This window comes from Cetorhinus maximus, chromosome 6 (assembly GCF_964194155.1).
Source record: "Cetorhinus maximus chromosome 6, sCetMax3.hap1.1, whole genome shotgun sequence".
In the NCBI taxonomy this organism is placed as follows: Eukaryota; Metazoa; Chordata; class Chondrichthyes; order Lamniformes; family Cetorhinidae; genus Cetorhinus; species Cetorhinus maximus.
Genome location: NC_135884.1, coordinates 55,691,171 through 55,709,491, shown reverse-complemented (window position 1 = coordinate 55,709,491; position 18,321 = coordinate 55,691,171). Strand labels below are relative to the sequence as shown.

Sequence of the window (18,321 nt, the reverse complement as noted above, 5' to 3'; positions counted from 1 at the left end):
GATGTAGACAGCGGTGATTCAAAAAGAAGCCCCACAATTAGCTTCTCAAAGGCAAATAGGGAGGGGCAATAAATGCTGGCCATTTCAGTGATGCCAAAATCCCAAGAAATACATTTTTAAATACTTACAGAAAATTAATATTGCAAATTGCTTAATGTTTAGGAATAATCTCTATTTTTTGGAGTCAATGTCAATTTTTCATTTGATATAGCTTTACTCCAAAAAAATTCATTTATTTTGTATAATTAATTTTTAACAGTTTTTTTTTCTTTTGAATACCTTTCACTTTATTTTATTATAGAACTGGCTGTTTGCCAATAAATATTCAATCCTGTTCAAGTTTTTCAATTAGCACTGATGTGAAGGAAACACCATCTCCAGGATACTGGCAGCTTGTGTTTAACTCTGTTTGAAAGTTGAGCTTCACTTTAAAGATAGTTTGAGTTTTTAGCCAGAATTAGTGGCCAGGATTTTATGGTCCCTCCCGCCCGGCGGGATATTACGGTCCCACCGAACTGAATGGAGATTTAAATGGCTCACCACATCTGCCAGAGGGAGGCACGCCGTGGCGGGGCTATAAAATCCTGGCCAGTGGTTTAGAGAAGATAAAGCAAATCATTCCTGATGTTGACCTTTGTATGTACAGAGTAACATAGGATTCAATTTTGAAATTGATACTATGACTATGTTCAGTATTTTGATTGGTCTACAAGAGGCCTCAATTCCCTAGGCTACTGCTAAAGCTGCCTAGGCGACTTTGACGAGTAGCTTCCAGTGATCAAGAGTCTCCTTACCTCTTAGTCTTATAAGGGATGGATTGCTGCTTTTGAAAATGTACAACTTTGCATTTTATTCATCGCGGGGTGACACTTTCAAATTTATGTGCCTTCCCATCTGGCGTTTAGTGGGGTCAGGTTTGGGATCAGTTTGTTGCCAGGAAATTAATTTATGCTTGGTGCCTGGATCTAGCAATGAAGGGATTGAAGCCAATTCCATTGATTTTGATAACCATATGAGCTGATACTGATGTTATGTTGCAGATGCCCTGTTCTGTTCATTGTCAAGTGTCAAATGGCCGAGATTCAAATTCCTTCTTGTGGATGATGTCGAGACCTGCAGAGATTTTAAATCAGAAGCAATGTTGAATGCTGACAAAATATCTGCTAGTGGAAGAATAGCAGTAACCCTGGCTGAAGTCCCAAACACCCAACCCTGGCTACTTGCCTTCAGCTCAGTAGGAGCGCAGACTGTACATGCCAGGCCCAGTCTGTGTCAGATGCAGTGGAGGGAAATGAAATCAGTGGTTAGGATGCAGAGTCCCTGACAAGATTGGGCAAAGAAAACATTTCACCTATAAAGAAGAAATGCATTTAAACAATTTGAATTTGCAAACTTATGTTGTAGGAAATTCTGAGTTCTCATGATTGTTCTCTAGCTTTCTCCATGTATGCTTGTGCTGTTATGAATGGAAAATGAAAATAACAATTATAATTTTTTCACACTCCTTTTAATTTCCAACTTTTTAACAGCTGCCCCTTACTGGATCAAAAAACCCAGAAGTAAAGTATATTTTTCTGAGGAAAATGCTGAATTAGAATGTGAAGTAGGAGGTCAGCCACAACCACGAGTTCAATGGAAAGTGAATGGGAAAACTTTGAACGGTAAGAAACATTTTCAGACAAAAGGAAAAAAAAAATTATTTAAAAAACATAGGCCAGAATCAAGATTAATGTCAAAAAGTAATCTATCATAATGATCAGAAAGAGGTAAAAGGGGAGATACTCCTGGTCTTGATGATGACTAATTACAGGAAAAATGTGTGGATTGGAGTGCATGTCTATCAGGGAACACATCCAATATTTCACCACAGATTTGGAATATTCTCATACACTTCTGATGCTGGTTGCTTAGTATCTGCTTTCATGGGTGGAATCTGACCTTCTTCATCTCTGCTGCAACGGAGGTCCATTTCTGGGTTCAGAACTCAGCTCCTCAACATGCGAGCTTTGTGGTTAGTCTTTAACAGAACAAAGCAAATAAGATAAAAGCACAATACTGTGGATGCTGGAGATCTGAAATAAAAGCAGGAAGTGCTGGAAAAACTCAGCAGGTCCGGCAGCATCTGTGGAGAGAGAAACAGAGTTAACGTTTCGAGTTCAATATGGCTCTTTTTCAGATCACATTTCTGAAGTTCCGAGGAAGAGTCCAGTTGAACTCGAAACGTTAACTCTGGAAACCTGCCTGTTCTTCATGAAGGGTTCTGTTTGCTTCTGCTTTCAATCTGTTGAGGAGCACCATACTGAAGACCTCACCAGGTACCAGCAGCAGTGTGATGCCCCTCAAGCTATTGCAATTGTTGAGGTTCCCTTTCTTTGAAGCTTAACAATTACTCCTCACTTCCAGTCATCCAGGATATACTCCACAGTCCAGATCTTCTTGAAGAGGTCCATGAGCTCTGTTCTGACAGTGATCTTGCCATGTTTCAACAGCTCTGCTAGTATCCCATCAATCCCAGGTGTCTTGTCCTTCAGGTTCTTGATGGCTCTTAGGACCTCTGATCTAGCAATTTCTCCCAGATTGACCTTCAGCTGCTGATGTGCGGCGCTGTCATTGAACTCAAACGTGGAGCTGGGTTGGGCTGGTTGAGGGTCTCCTGACAAAGTTCCACCTAACTCATCACCTGCTTCTCATCCGCCAATAGCATCCTGACGTCCATGTCCTTAATTGGTACAGTGTTGTTACTTCCTGCACCAGGCAGTTCCCATGCGATCCTGTGCAGCATTTTGGAATCATTCTGATTTGCTGATTCTTGTGCCTCCCTCCCTTTTAACTCTATCCATCCTTGCTTGTCCCTTCTGCAGCTCTTCTTCATGGCCTTTTCCAGTATCTGTACTTCTCATCGCTTTCTTGTCTGTGCTCAATGTTCTTTTCCTGGTCTCTGTTGCTCGTCACCAGCTCTTCTTCATCAGTCAACTTCCACATTGGGTCAGTGATCTAATCTTCTTTGTTGATTAATTCTGTTTTTCTCTCCAAAGATGCTGCCAGATCTGCTGAGTTTTTCTGGCACTTTCTGCTTTTATAAACCAATTAAAAGCCCACCTCTTAGCCGACCAATGAAGGAAGGTATGCAGGATGATGCAGCCATTCTGCTAAAGAAAGGATTTCTACTCAAAGGGATCATAGCATGTTTCAGAAAAGCTCCCCAGCACTTGGATTTTTCAGGTTGTAGAAATCATAATGTTATAATCCTGGACCAGACCCCCAAATGTTTGATATGATCCAGTTAGTGACCAGTAACTTTTTGTTTAAAGTAGACAAAGTTTAAGATCGAAGATACTTGCTCAGAGAATAAAGCCACAAGATTCCAAGGCTTTTGAACAAACAAAGTAAACTTTTCTATATGAAATCAGAAATATAAAACAATTTACAATATCTATCTTATTCTTTAACATTCAGAATTAACATGTAGTAAATGTGAAAAACAGGCAAACTGTGGTTGAACATTCTGCACTACACAATAAATGGTAAATGCGACTCAGACAGATCCCATGGATTCCATAGCAACTCACCTAGACGTTAGTAAACACTATGAGTCAAACAATCTCTTTGAAACTCTGTCTCTCTGATGAGGGATTCCAGTCTTCACCTTCAAAGATCTCACCTTGGAATTCTCTCCAAAATTCGCTCCGACTCGGGCTGTCTCGCCTCACAATTTCAATCTCATCGCCCGAGATCCTGTTGCCCTAGATTCCCGAGTCTACACTCTAACATCAACTCATAAGCACGACTTCAACTCATTGGCTGCACCGAGCAGAACATCACTTCAAAGGGTCACCTTTGTCCTGAAGGCCCACAGCATGGAATCACCAACCTTCTGCTGCCTTCTCAGATCTTCTGAGCTTCTTCCGAGCCCTTATGACCTGAAGCCTGCCAACAGCAGCACTTTTACTGTTTGGAGCCTTTTTCATTGCCGTATACCCAGTGGGTTCTTCTGGTGGTGGTCTCCTCCCAGTGATCTGTTCCCCAGTTCTCTCTCTCTCTTTATGGGTCCTCTCCCTGTCCGCTGTCTGTGACTCCTCTCGATATGGTACCCGGCACTTGGGTCCTGCGATCGTCACGCAGGCACACAGGTTCCTTGTCCTCAGCCCGAAGAATTCCGAACGCACAGACTGCGCATGCACCGCCCACTCCTGATCTGCGCAAGTGTGGAAATTGCCGGGGCATGCTAGGACCTGTAGTTAGCAGACCCCACTCAAACATGAGGTAAATCAGGATTCCGATAGGAATGGAGAGGAGACCTGGAATGCTGCTCTCTGAGCGTCTCACTCTTACCTGAAGGTCCTGTTGAGGGATCTGTGGTCATGTCTCCTTGGTTGGGTAGGTTGGCCTTTGCCTCCTGTTGTTGGGAAACATGAATGGTGACCAAGGAAGTCAACAGCAACAGTGTGGTGCCTCTAACCTGATGACAGTGTGACAAGAGGATCTAGGACCTCAGGAGGGCAGGAAAGGTGAGTGGTGTATCAGGGGCCAATGCCAACAGTCTGACTTGTCCAACATTCTCCTGTACAGCACACCTCAGGTCAACATACATTGCAGCTCTACCTCAGTGACAGGCACCTCCCTGCCCACTGGTAATGTGTGTCCACTGGTGACACTGTCTTTTTCCAGGAAGCTGCAGATGTCAGCAGCGACCTGCTGGGAGAGCCTGAATTTCCTGAGGCACTGGTGCTCAGACATGTCGAGTAAGCTTACCCTGGTCCTACAGACTCTATGAGGGGTCTCGCCTCTTTCCAGCTGGATCTTAGTGTCCGTCCCCTCTGTCTTGTGGCGGGACATATGGCTGAGGAAAAGGAAGCTGATGCTGCTGCTAGTATTGCTCCTACTCCTACAGGAACAGTTGATGATGCTGAACCCCTGCCCTTCCCCCTTAGCCAAGGTGGATGATGGAGCTACATTAGCTGCTCCTGTGTCACTCTGACCTTTAGTAGCTGGGAAGTGCATCTGAAGATGGGTGACATACCGACAGGTGAAGTGTCTTCTAAGAATTAGATAATCACCTGTGAAAGCACACACTGAGAAGATGTGCTTTGAACAGCAGTCTCTCAGTGGCCATGGCTGGAGCTCTTTAATGTAACTGATCAAAGCTTTCACAGCTTGTCAGTATTACGAGTAATCTCTTCTCACTGTACACGCGCCTTAGTGAACCTGATGAATTGCTGGCAGGGTGGGAAACAACTTCCGTGGCTAGGAAGTCCATGATTCAGTGCTAAATGGCCTCTTAAGTGGCTTCCTAACCATCTCAACAAATTCCAAATTACTTACCTGCCAGATCAACAGATCCTGCTCTTCTTTGTTCTCATCCTCTGCCCTGGCAGAGGGCAGAACCAAATCGGGACCCTGACTGACCTCACTTTCTTGAACTATTCTACCCTGCCCGCCCATGAACCCACCTCCAGTGGCCCAAGAAAGCTCCTCGATACATCTGAAGCCCATTGCTTTAAGTTTGCCCTCTTATTGCAAAATATCAACATTTAGTACTGGCCATCATCTCTCTGAAACTAAATGTCTCCAATCCACCTTCATACCTCTGATGCTCAGTGACTACTCTTTATGCATCGTGAATGGTAATATAGTCTAAAAGCCTAAAAAAAACATGCTGAACATGCCATCTCTGATCTCCTTCTCAGAGATACAGGCTTCATACTAAGATAAAAGTAAAAAACTGCAGATGCTGGAAATCCAAAACAAAAACAAAAATACCTGGAAAAACTCAGCAGGTCTGACAGCATCTGCGGAGAGGAACACAGTTAACGTTTCGAGTCCATATGACTCTTCAACAGAACTGAACTCAGAGATGAACGTTAACTGTGTTCCTCTCCGCAGATGCTGTCAGACCTGCTGAGTTTTTCCAGGTACTTTTGTTTTTGTTTCAGGCTTCATGCCATCTACTTAGAAAGACAGTTTGTTTGCTCGGAATCAAGCAACATGTACAGTCCTACAGACACACTCTTAGAAAGCAGTAGGAGAAGATAGCTGTAGTGGTCAATGCCAGGAGTGCACTGAGGACCTGGGTTTGGTGCTGCAAGAAGTTTGGTGGCCCTACATGAATAGTCAAGTTGGTACATGCATCTTCAAGCATCATATCCCACCAACTATCTCACTAGCCTCAGACACTGCCCAATGCAGGATATACTATCATTCATTTCCCAACAACCTCTAATAACCATGACTCAAACTTAACATTTAGATACCCCCAGCACACCCGTATACACTTAGCTCTCCTGCAAGCCTCACACCCAGCGAGTGAAGTCTCTCATGAAATGTGTTGTAGAGGATGCAAACAAAATGTGGCAACTTACAGAAAAAGGCTGATAGGTATGCACATTGAACTGCTTGCTTTAATGGCAGGCCTGCCAGAAAGCCTGCAGTCATTATCAAGGAATATGGAAGAGTCTGGCACCAACTTGACACAGGGCTTTGTGCAGAGCTTGGAACCCATCCTTTTCAATGCAAAAGTGGTGACCAAATCTTTTAGCACACTTGCGGATCCAACTATGCTGCAGCATCTGATGACTGATGTCTTAGCTTCCATTGCAGCACAAGCAGGAGTCTCCCTGTGTCTGAACCTGCCATGCTAATTGTGAATACTATTGCTCGAAGGAGCTTTCAGGGTTTCACAGCAGTCCAGCAATCTATCCTCCAACATGTTGCTAGGACTGCAGAGGTGCTGGCCCAGGGTACTGTCTCTGATATTGTGGAGTATGAACCTGCTGTTCTCTCAGAGGGTGACAGTGTTAGTTTTACTACCACTGCCACTCCACCAGTGAACTCGCCAGCTGGCCAGGCTGTTGCTGCCATGCCAATGTGGTGCAGTCCTAAAATGGACCCTGTAAGCCAGGGCTGCTTGAGATTGTGCTGCAAGATCATCTGTGGCATCTCCCAGTGAAAGTCAATAGCCTCCCACCAACCATTCTGCAGCTACTGGGATATCACTGCACAGGAAAACTAGGACAGGCAAAGGCACTCGGAATACAGGCACTCGGAAATGTGCAAAGGGGATTAGTTGACTTTTATATAGAAAATCGATGTTTGATTTATGAAGTTTGTTTGGAATGTTTGTTTTACAGTGGCTTTTATTTCAGCATTGTGACCAAGTGGACACTGTGATGGTCAGTGACAGAGGGATGGTGATATGTGGAATTGTTGGTGAATAGGGAATTAAGGTTGCATTCACAGGTATGGCAATAGAATGAGCTGATAATAGGCAGCCAGGCAGGAAGAGGATGAATTGGTTATCTCCTCCCCTCCTTTGCTTACTCCTCTTCAGCTGCTTACCATAAACAGATGGCAAGAGCCATGCCTTTGTGATGGAGAGATTCTTTCATGGGATGTGGTTTTTGCTAACAAACCCAGCATTTGTTGCCCAGCCCTAATTGCCTTTGAACTGAGTAGCTTGCTAGGCCATTTCAGAGGCTAGTTAAGAGTCAACAACATTGCTGTGGGTCTGGAGTCACATGTAGGCCAGATCAGCTAAGGTAAGGATGGCAGATTTACTTTCTTAAAGGACATTAATGAACCAGATGGGTTATTTCTTTACAACAATCAATGATAGTTTCATAGTCACTATGACTGAGATTAGCTTTATATTCAAGATTTATTAACTGCCTTCAAATTTCACCAGCTGCTATGGAGGGATTTGGATCCATGTCCTCAGAGCATTAGCCTGGATTACTCAGCCAACAACGTTACCACTACGCCACAGTCTCCCCTCAAATTGTGCAGGATGCATCAGACCCCTTCAGAGTGGCCCAGGCAGTGAAAGTATTGCTCAAGCGTCTCAGTGGTCTGCTTGATGACAGTTTTGGTAGTATTTAGTGGAGGAAATGGGGGTCTTGCCTGTCAGCTTGAGAGCCAGTGAGAGCTCCACATCACCCCTCTTAGGGAAGCCTTGCCTAATTATGTGTCACTCAGGCACTTGATAGGCCAGCGGCAGGCCTACTCCAGAATCAGGGACCCCACAAGCAGAAGACCCATCCACTGAGAGCTAAAGGTCAATCAATGGCCAGCAGCTCTATTAAACGGCAGCGCCACTGGACAGGCGGTGGCTGCTGCCAGTACAGCACTCACCCAAAGCCTAGGATTGTGGATGGACCCAGACACCGGCGGATGGTGGGAGGGGTTTTGTGGGGTGGGGGGTTGCAGGGGAGAGGGGATGGAGAAGGGTCAGCAGCAAGAGTGGAGTGTCTTTGAATGACAGACCCCCACCTCGGAGCCGGCAAGCAACCTTACATATGTTTGCTTGTCGTGCTCTCCACATCCCGAGTTCTCCACGTCCCGAGCTCCCCACCCGCCATTGGGTAAATACCAGCGGCAACTGAATAAGGCTTCATCAGACTTAATTGGGGTGGAGGCGGGAAGTTCCCACCTGATTTAATGCCCTCCCTGACACCAAACATGCATGTTGCCCATAATCAGCCAGGTGGCCAGTGGATAGACCTCGTCACCTGGTAGCTCCCCTCTGGTTTATCATGAAGGCCGAGATGGAGTTGACAGTAGACTGATGCAGACTGAAGCTACATGACTGCTTCCAGGATACCGGGTATTGACCCGCATAAGGCATTGAATATGTTCGTACACTAGCCAGACATTGAGGGAGTGAAATCCTTTCCCGTTGTGATACATCTCTGAATTTACATGTGGCAACAATAAAGCACACTATCAATGGCACCCTGAACCATGGGGAAATCTGCAAACCTGATGATACTGCATGCTCACCCTGCCTGTTTCTCACTGGTGAGAAAGAAGGATTTTTAAAAATTCTTTAACAGGATATGGGTGTCACTGGCTAGGCCAGCATTTATTGCCCATCCCTGGTTGCCCTTGAGAAGGTGGTGGTGATCTGCCTTCTTGAACCCCTGCAGTCCATGTGGTGTAGGAACATCCACAGTGCTGTTAGGAAGGAAGTTCAAGAATTTTGACCCAGTGCCACTGAAGGAATGGCGATATAGTTCCAAGTCAGGATGGTGAGTGGCTTGGAGGGAAGCTTGCAGGTGATGGTGTCCCCGTGTGTATGTTGCCCTTGTCCTTCTAGGTCATAGAGGTTGCGGGTTTGGAAGATGCTGTCAAAGGAGCCTCGTTGATTTGCGGCATTACATCTTATGGGTGGTACACACTGCTGCCACTGAGGCAGGTGGTGGAGGCAGTGAATGTTTAAGGTGGTGAATAGGGTACTGATCAAGCGGGCTGCTTTGACCTGGATGGTGTCAAGCTTCTTGAATGTTGTTGGAGCTGCACTTATCCAGGCAAGTGAAGAGTATTCCATCACGCTTCTGACTTGTGCCTTATAGATGGTGGAGAGGTTTTGGGGAGTCAGGAAGTGAGCTACTCACTGCAGGAGTCCTGGCCTCTGACCTGCCCTTGTAGCCACAGTATTTATATGGCTAGTCCAGTTCAGTTTCCGGTCAATGGTAACCCCAGAATGTTAACAGTGGGGGATTCAGTGATGGTAAAGCCATTGATCGTCAAGGGGCGATTGTTAGATTCTCTCTTGTTGGAGATGGTCATTGCCTGGCACTTGTGTGGCTTGAATGTCACTTGCCACTTATCAGCCCAAGCCTGAATGTTGACTAGGTCTTGCTGCATATGGATGCAGGCTGCTTCAGTAGCTGAGGACTGCTTCAGTATCTGAGGTGTCATGAATGGTTCTAAACATTGTGCAATCTTTAGCAAACATCCCCACTCCTGAACTTACAATAGAGGGAAGGTCATTGATGAAACAGCTGAAGTTGGTTTGGCCGAGGACACTACCCTGAGGAACCCCTGCAGTATTATCCTGGAACTGGGGTGATTGACCTTCAATAACCACAACAATCTTCCTTTGTGCTAGGTGTGACTCCAACCAATGAAGGGTTGGAGTCCCCTGTGTCCTGTTGACTTCAGTTTTATCAGAGTTCCTTGATGCCACACTCAGTCAAATGCTGCCTTGATGTTAAGGGCAGTCACTGTCACCTCACCTCGGATCTCTTTTCATTCAGAGTCTCAGATACCTTCTTACCCAATAATCGATGGCAAACTGGGAGATTTTACAAATATCAGCCTGAAAGGAGGCTGACGCGCAGAGGCTTATGGCTACCATAATGTTCATAGCAACTGACAATGCTGTCCTCACCCTGCTCTGAGGCTGCACTTTGGGCAGTGAGATTTGACAGATTTAATGAGAACATCCTTTGTGTAGCAGGGACATCCAATGTACTATTCCTCGCTGGATTGGAGATTTACTCCCTGAAGATCCATGGTGGATATGGCTTCCTGCTGAGGCCCCCCCCCACCCCGTCCTTCTTCCAGCAGCTTGCCATCCTGTACTCTACTTCTGTTCATTCTGCCTGCCATTCTGCAGATGAAGGGGGATAGAAACTACTACACCCCTGTATGGAGCCTGTGCTCTGAACAAAAGATGTTGAAGTCAGAACCAAGGCCTTCCACATGCCACCAGACTTCACATGGCAGTACAAACCACCAACCACTTGTTTTAACTGAGTAGAAATCAATCAGCAACTAACATGAAAGTAACTGATGATTCCTTTAAATCAGAGGTGGACGGTGTAGTCCTTCTGCTGCTGAACATGTGTCTTGCTGTATGAGGTTAAGATAAAACATTAGTCGGAACATTGAGTTTACATCAAATCAGTGATACACTCACTTTTGCAGAGCCACTGCATCCAATTCAGGGTCACAGGAAGTCACAGCCTATCATGACAGGCAATCGGCACTATGCAGGGTAGACCCAGGACAGGACGCCAGTCCATCACAGGGCACACACTCTCTCACACACACACACACACACTAAGGAGCAATTTACTGTAGCCAATCCACCCAGTCTTTGGACATTGGGAGGAAACCAGAGGAAGCCCACGCAGGCACGGGGAAAACGTGTAAACTCCACACAGACAGAGGCCTGAGGTCAGGATCGAGCTTTGGTCTCTGGAGCTGCAAAGCAGCAGCACTAACTATTGCCCCACTGTGCTACCCACATCAGTGATACACACTGGCTGAAGTCACAATCTGCCTACTCTGCATACTACTGGCACATACTCTCTGCATTTTTACCAAGATGATGTTCAGCAAGGCCTGCACCAGAATTGCCGCACACGATATGGATATTCTGCAATCTGAAACAGCACCCATAGTGCCAAAATTATGTGTGCTATGCAGCCAAATTTTACAGCCCCTTTTTAATTCAACCTGGCTGGATCCAATGTCTAATTATGTAAGAGGAAAAGAAATGTCTGTTTGCTTAAAAAAAATGCTATAATAGTTCAAAAAATCCAATGCAATCTCGGCATACAAGGCTGGTTTCTCCCTCTCCCTTTTTCTTCCCCTCCTCATCCCTTTTCTCTCTCCTTCCCCTTTCCCCCTCCTCCACTCCCACTTTCCCCTAACCTCTGCCTCTCCCACCTGCTTTCTCCCTCTCTCTCCCCCATCCTTCCCTCTCCATCTCAGTCATCCATAGGACAGTCTACTTGATCTTGATAACAATGAGACTTGGCTTTCCTTCAAATTGCTTGGATTTATTTCACACTATTAAATGTAGATATTGCATTGACTTGTAGTTTTCTCTGCTTAGTAGCCTCAAGCAGGGCAGTGGATTTCCTCCAGATTGTTATCGTTCTTGAACCTGTTGTTAATGGCCAATCATCATGATTGAAATGAATCTTCTTCCTCCAGCAGCAGATATGGCAGAGGCTGGATAAACCAATACAGATTATTCTGTAGAGTTGCATAAGAAAGCTTTCCTTTTAAAAAACAAATGCCAGTGAAAATGAGGCCAACCAGAGGTTACTATTATTTCTGTAGGATTTTTTTCAGAGTTCCTGTACTATTGAAGATGGCAGGAGTATTATCCATGGTTCTAGCGATTAATTTGTATGATTTCCTCAGGGGGCAGAGCTACACTGTATGTTCAGACATGGTGTGGGGGATGTGTGTGTTTGTTGGAGGGGGTTGAGAAGTTAAATGCATTTTAAAGCTGGAACCTGGACTTTGCCTACTATATGCAGATTTTGTTCCAATTGTTTTGACATGGATCAGTTTCCTACAACATTGGAACAGATGATTTATATCACAAGGCAGGGAAAAATACTTCAAAACCTTGAACAAAATGTGTTCAATTATTAAAGGACTGCAACACTGGAAAAGATTCTGGGTGTAGCTCTTATGGATTGAAACTGATGAACTAAGAAGGTGCTTTCATGTTTCAGTTGTACCACCTCCTTGACACCTTCCCTAGAACTAATTGAAGTTGCTAAATGCAGTATATTCCCTCACCATTCCTTGTCACCAGAAATCAATAGCAGTATAAAATGAAAATTGCTTTGTAACAAAATTGATGACTGTTAATAAGAAAGACATTTTATGTATTACAGAGACAAAACCTGCCATTAATCGCAAGGTTTCTCAAGGTGTTATCACTCTCTCAAATCTGCAGCTGAATGACAGTGTCATCTATCAGTGTGAAGCTTCCAATGAGCATGGATCCATTCTTGCCAACGCGATTGTCAATGTCCTGAGTAAGTATCAATGTTGAATGATTGGTTTGCTTATTGTACATGTTAAGCCAAACATGGGCCCAAATCTTCTGATCAGGATCAAAACCCCTATTTCCGACTCTGATCAGACAAAAATAATTACCTCCTTACCTTCCTCTGATTTTTCTGGGTAATTTTCCACTGGATGATCCTTCCAAACTGACTCAGTGCATGAAACCTTGGAGACACCAGCAAAGGAAATTTGTGCAGAAGGCATGTCCCCTTTTTACAGTATGAGCTGCCATATTCTGCTAAGTAAGGAGTTTAATTGTCCCAAAGCTGCTTTGAAAAGCTATGGAGAGAAGGTAAGCGTGTAAGAGGTAAGGTGGGTGGGGTAAGGGGGTAGGGTGGGTGAGGTAAGGGGGTAGGCTGGGTAAAGTAAGTGGGTAAGAAGTAGGGTGGCAGCTGGGTTGGGCGATGAGGTCGGGTCAGTGGGGAGTTAAGAGGTCAGGGGGAAGTCGGGGACTCAGTGGGGACCAGACGGGGAGGGAGACAGGTGGTGATGTTGGGTCAGATCAAGGGGTAGTCGGGAGAGTTGGGTAGTGGGGGCAAATCTGGTTGGGGGGATAGTCTGGGGTTTGGCAAAGGTAGTCAGAGGGGTTGGGGGACCGGTAGGGGATGGTTAGAATGAGTGATTGGGGGGTTGTAGGGGGTTGGTCAATTCTGCAGTTACCCAAGAGTTAGCCTAGGGTTTTTCTGTCTCACATTTTTTTGGGTAGCCATCCAGGTAAGTAAATCGAAACTGTCCGAATCTCCGACTCTAATTCAGCGTTGGAGAATTTTTCAGAAGGTCCTAGGGACAGGGGAGTTGCCCGTCGCAAGTTCAGACTTCCTGGGCAATTTCTACAGAGTTACTGCGTTGGGACTTCCAAGGGGTCCCATAGTGCACCTTCCGGAGAAGGCTTAAATTTCTTTGACTAAAAGTTGACTGATACTTAACATTTTGCATGACTGCTGTTTTATTAAAGCATTACATAAAAGTTCACATAGCTGCATCTCTATTTGGAGAAAAAAATGGAAACCTCCCAGCAATGTTTTTAGAAATGAATTGATGATGCCAGTGCAGCACGGAAAGAGTATAATAATTGTATATAATTCTGAACGATAATTCTGTTTTTTCTCTATTTCAGAAGCTCTTAAAATGCTTTTTGAACATTGTTCTGATGATTTGCTACCAAATTAGCACTCTGAAATGTGCCGTATAATTCATCATATATTTAATTTGCAAAATTGTGAAAACATTGTGGAGTTTAGTTCATCAGGAAATCCTTCACAATAAAAAATGTTAATTAATGGGATGATAGTTCAAATCATGGATAGGACACCTGGAAAGTTACTTTCAAAGCAAAATGTACAATTTTTTGGATTTTACAATATATCTGAAGGATACCAATCTTTCTTTCTCAAAAAGAGTCTCCAATTCTGCTGAATCTCTCACCATCTTCACCTTGCAAGCACTGCCTTTATTGAACTTTTTTGTATCTTGGACATTGATCTAAATGGCTGATGGCATGCATGTTATCTTGTGAGTTGGAAGATAATTACCAGCAAAAGAGCCATAGTACCCATGGAATTTGATATAAATTACAAACTCAGCTTGGATACCTGCTAAATCATTCTATTTTTAACTTCTGCAGTGGTCAAAAGTTGCATGCATATAAAAATGTTGCCTGGAATTAGTATAAAATTTAACATTAGTTGAATAAATTTCACACCTTGTTTCATTAAAAGGTAAAAATACATTGTTAAAATCTTATTAACCAATAAAATCTGATGTTGTATGACCTTGAAAGCTAATTTGAATGTATGCATGAAATTACTTAATGCTTATGATCCTCAGAAAGTTGCTAATTAGATAAATTGTTTCACTTTACTGGCCAAATATGCCTTTGTTTCATGGAGCCTGAAAATTGTGATGAGTCACTTTGATGTTGGAACTGAGTCAATTTCAATGGTCTTTCACATATTTGAATGAAAATCTTCTTCTTCAGAACAGATTTTGAGCAACTAAGCACAGCTTTTAAATAATCTGGGGCCCATTCTGAAAAAGTACTGTGGATTTGAGCCATCATAATAAAATTGGGAAGGAAACAGAAGGCAGAGTTGAGCAATGTTTGCTAACTTTAGGAATTTTTAGATTCCATATTGCAGTGATTAGGAGCAGTTTAGAGTTTTCAGGCTTCCAGTAGGAACCACACCCATTTGAACAGTTCAGACTGCTGTATAACTTTTTTTTGGTAACAAGAAACTGTAGGTGTGTCCAGCTCCTTTTTTTAAATCTCAAATTCATATTAAATGATTGATACACAAACTCGTAGTACAGTTTTCTATTTGGCTGAACTGTTGTTTCAGTGGCACTTCACAGCAGTCACTGTAAACTTAATTGTACTCTTCCGTGGAGGGTGGATGAAGCAGCATTGAGACAAGTTGATAAATAGGGATTCTTCTTTTCTTGATAGTAATGTATGATTAAAGTCAGCTCGTTCAGCTAATTCAAGTTTCCTGTGATTCTATGAAGTTTGTGTCTAGCAAATCAGCTGACTTGTGTTGCTGTTGACATCTGAACAGTCCCACTCGATTGCTTTCCCAAACACTGCCCTTACTCCACAGACAGGTGAGCCGCCAGGTTAGAAAGCCATGAGGTCATTGGCTGATAGGAGCACCCCCCCCCCACCCCCACCCCCCAAACTGAGTTGCTTGCAAGCCCCTAAGACCGCATCTCAATATGTCTTCTTAACCATAAATTTTAAGTGTCACATTGTGTGAACTGTAGTACCAAAGGCAATACTAATTTAGCCCGTTAGAGTTCCAAGGAGTATTAGTGTGGTAATGGTAGATGGTTAACAAAATTATTGATGTAAAGTCAAGCTTCAAACACTCGAAGTCCCTGGCACCCACTGAATAAGCAGAATTATACAATGCGTTTATTTTTAATTTTTACTGATATTCATCAACAGATCTTGCACCAATGATGCTGACTCCTGACGATCAGAAATATATTGCAGTTGAAGGAAAAATAGCTCATCTGCACTGTAAAGTATTTGGCTCTCCTTCACCCACAGTATTTTGGTAAGAATTTGCTTATTCACAAAGAAGATGTACATTATACTAATCTACTGTTAATTCTGTTTGAAAATATATTATAGATTATAACCTCTGAATCATTTATGTATTTATACAGTTTATACATTCTAATTTAACATGATCATTTCTGACTTTGTTTTCCTATAGGTTAAAGGAAGACATGGAAACTGCACTTGAGGGCCAGAATTATTTTATGCATAAAAATGGCACTTTGGAAATAAAGGATGTCCAGAGGGAAGATGGAGGATTCTATACTTGTTGGGCAACTAATATATTAGGCAATGGCACTACAACCAGTATGTTAGAAGTCAGGGGTAGGTCAATCTTGTCTGTTTAGCTGTGATATTTTTCTAATTCTGTAATATGAATAAATCCATATCTGGAAACTATTTTAAACAACAATAGAATTGTTTTAAACAATCATGGAACTATTTTAACTGATTTTGGTTCCAAGGATATTAATTATATTCAATCACTCATAAGACTTTGTTTATGAAGCTTTTCCAGTTCTATTGATGGCAACAAATCAATTTTAAACCACTTGTGTAATGTTTTAATGAAGCTAAGCATAGAATTTTCTATGGTTACGGGCATTGATAGCATATATAAAAATAAAAAAAACTGCAGCATCTTCTCTGGTGTTTGGCACACTTTTAGACATATGTCCTTGTATTTTATTCTAGTGCAATTCATTTTGTCATAAATTCAGTATTGGTAATATTTTCTGAATGTGAATCAGAAAACAACATATATGATTGCATTCTTAGTCAAACTTTGCTATATAGTTATACCATATATTTAACTCTTGTACACAAAATAGTTAACTATGTTATGATCACTATTACTAACATGATTTCCTATTCTTACTTCTCCAGTCTGTTCTGGTTCATTCCCCAGGACAAGATCCAACAGTGATTCTTTTCTTGTTGGACTTATATATTGAGTGATAAAGGAGTCCTGTATACACCTTAAAAACTTGATTTCATTTTCTCCTTCACTACTTATCCCTGTCAGTTTATTTGAGGGATAATTGAAATCTCCCATGATTATTATTCTATGCCTGCCACTCATTTTACAAATTTGCCTATATATTTCTTTCTCCAATTCCCTTCCATGATTGGGTCACCCTGTTGGAGTGATGGATCCTTTGTTATTGTTTAACCTGGAAGGATTGTTTGTCTATCTTACTGCTGCTTATATCCTTTTTCTTCTATCGCCATCATATTATCTTCAACCAGTAAGGCAACTCCAAGTCCCCTCTATCCTTCACGTTCTTTACTAAATGTATTCTACTGAGCAAGATTTAGTTGCCAATCCTGTTCTATACCTAATTGGATGCTGTTCTAGTTTTATTATCAATTTAAATATATATGTCTGCACTGGGCTTTATTTTTCATCTGTCACATCATATCATAGCGGTTACACGTCCTTTATCAACAAGTTACACTTTGGCTGTCCCTCTACACGTTTGGCATTGTCTCCTTTATCAAGCATGTCACCCAGTACCAGCCCTCACATCTCTAACTTAAAATCGTTGCTGTGTACCGCCTCCGACCTTCTCCCCAAGATATCCTCCCCTGCACACTACAAACGCTCTCTCTTCCAGTCCTCTCTAAAATTTACCCTCTGTATAAACTGTTCCACCCTTCCCATTGAATTTTCCCATATGCTTTCCGTTCCTGTTTACATCACTGATGAGGCTATCTTGTTCCAATTCCTTGTATCGTTCACCACCTACAGCCTTCATCCTCCTTTAACCTCACTTTACTTTGCACAACACCTGGCAAAATGTCTGCCTCAACTGTTTATAATTGCAGCTTCAAACTCCTAACTTGTTCCTCCAACCAACACAAAAGCCTCTGTTCAAAATACAAGTTTCATCTTCAGCCTTAAACTCGCTTGCCCAAATCTTCTGGTCTCTGGATCATCAGAGATGGGACGTATGTTGGGAGATGCACATTTGGACCCAACAGAAGTCGTGACACAGAAACTTAGGTTGAAATGGCTTGGGAAGTTTAAACTTCTGATGAGCTGATTCCCTACTTCCCGGGACTCTCTGCGAATGTCTCCGACCCTGAGCTCAGCCGAAAACGTGGGCCAGATGCACAGGACACACCTGGATATTCATCCAGAAATAATAGACAATTTAATACCTCGTCCAACAGCTGTGTAACTCAACTGAGCGTCACAACCAACCGCTTTCCCCAATCAATTTCCGACCACCTGACTACACCACCCTCCGACCATCTGATAGCCCATTGACCACCTGATTAACCGTTGACCTGACCCAACTATCACCCAAGCACCTGACTAGCCCTCCAAGCAACTGACTATCCCAGCCCTACCCGACTATCCCTCAGCCACCCGGTACACCGCCCAACCCAAATATCCACTCACTTCACTCAGCCACATGCATTCATTAAAAGACTCGATCTTTAAAAACTTACCTGAATATGGCAGATACTGTCATAAAAAGGGGACATGTCCTCTCCTGCTTCCAATTTTCTATGCGAGCTGGACTTGGCCTGGAGCACCTGCGACGCCCATTTCTGCTTCAGCCAGGATCGAAAGATATGGCTGAAAATGGGTAGTTTTGTTGGGTCAGAGAAAATTTGGGCCATTGTCACCAACAAAACCTTCAATCTCTTCTGTT

At 43.2% G+C, this 18,321-nt stretch overlaps 1 protein-coding gene across 9 annotated transcripts in view; it reads left to right on the top strand.

Annotated features, from left to right (window-relative positions):
- Positions 1 to 18,321, top strand: part of chl1b (cell adhesion molecule L1-like b) — a 954,137-nt gene that overhangs the window by 510,511 nt on the left and 425,305 nt on the right. For all 9 annotated transcript variants that reach the window (XM_078543741.1, XM_078543742.1, XM_078543744.1 and 6 more), the window contains 4 exons: positions 1,530 to 1,661; positions 12,423 to 12,566; positions 15,542 to 15,653; positions 15,816 to 15,982. In XM_078543741.1, the coding sequence (XP_078399867.1) occupies positions 1,530 to 1,661; positions 12,423 to 12,566; positions 15,542 to 15,653; positions 15,816 to 15,982 (555 nt within the window). The remainder of the gene's footprint in view (positions 1 to 1,529; positions 1,662 to 12,422; positions 12,567 to 15,541; positions 15,654 to 15,815; positions 15,983 to 18,321) is intronic.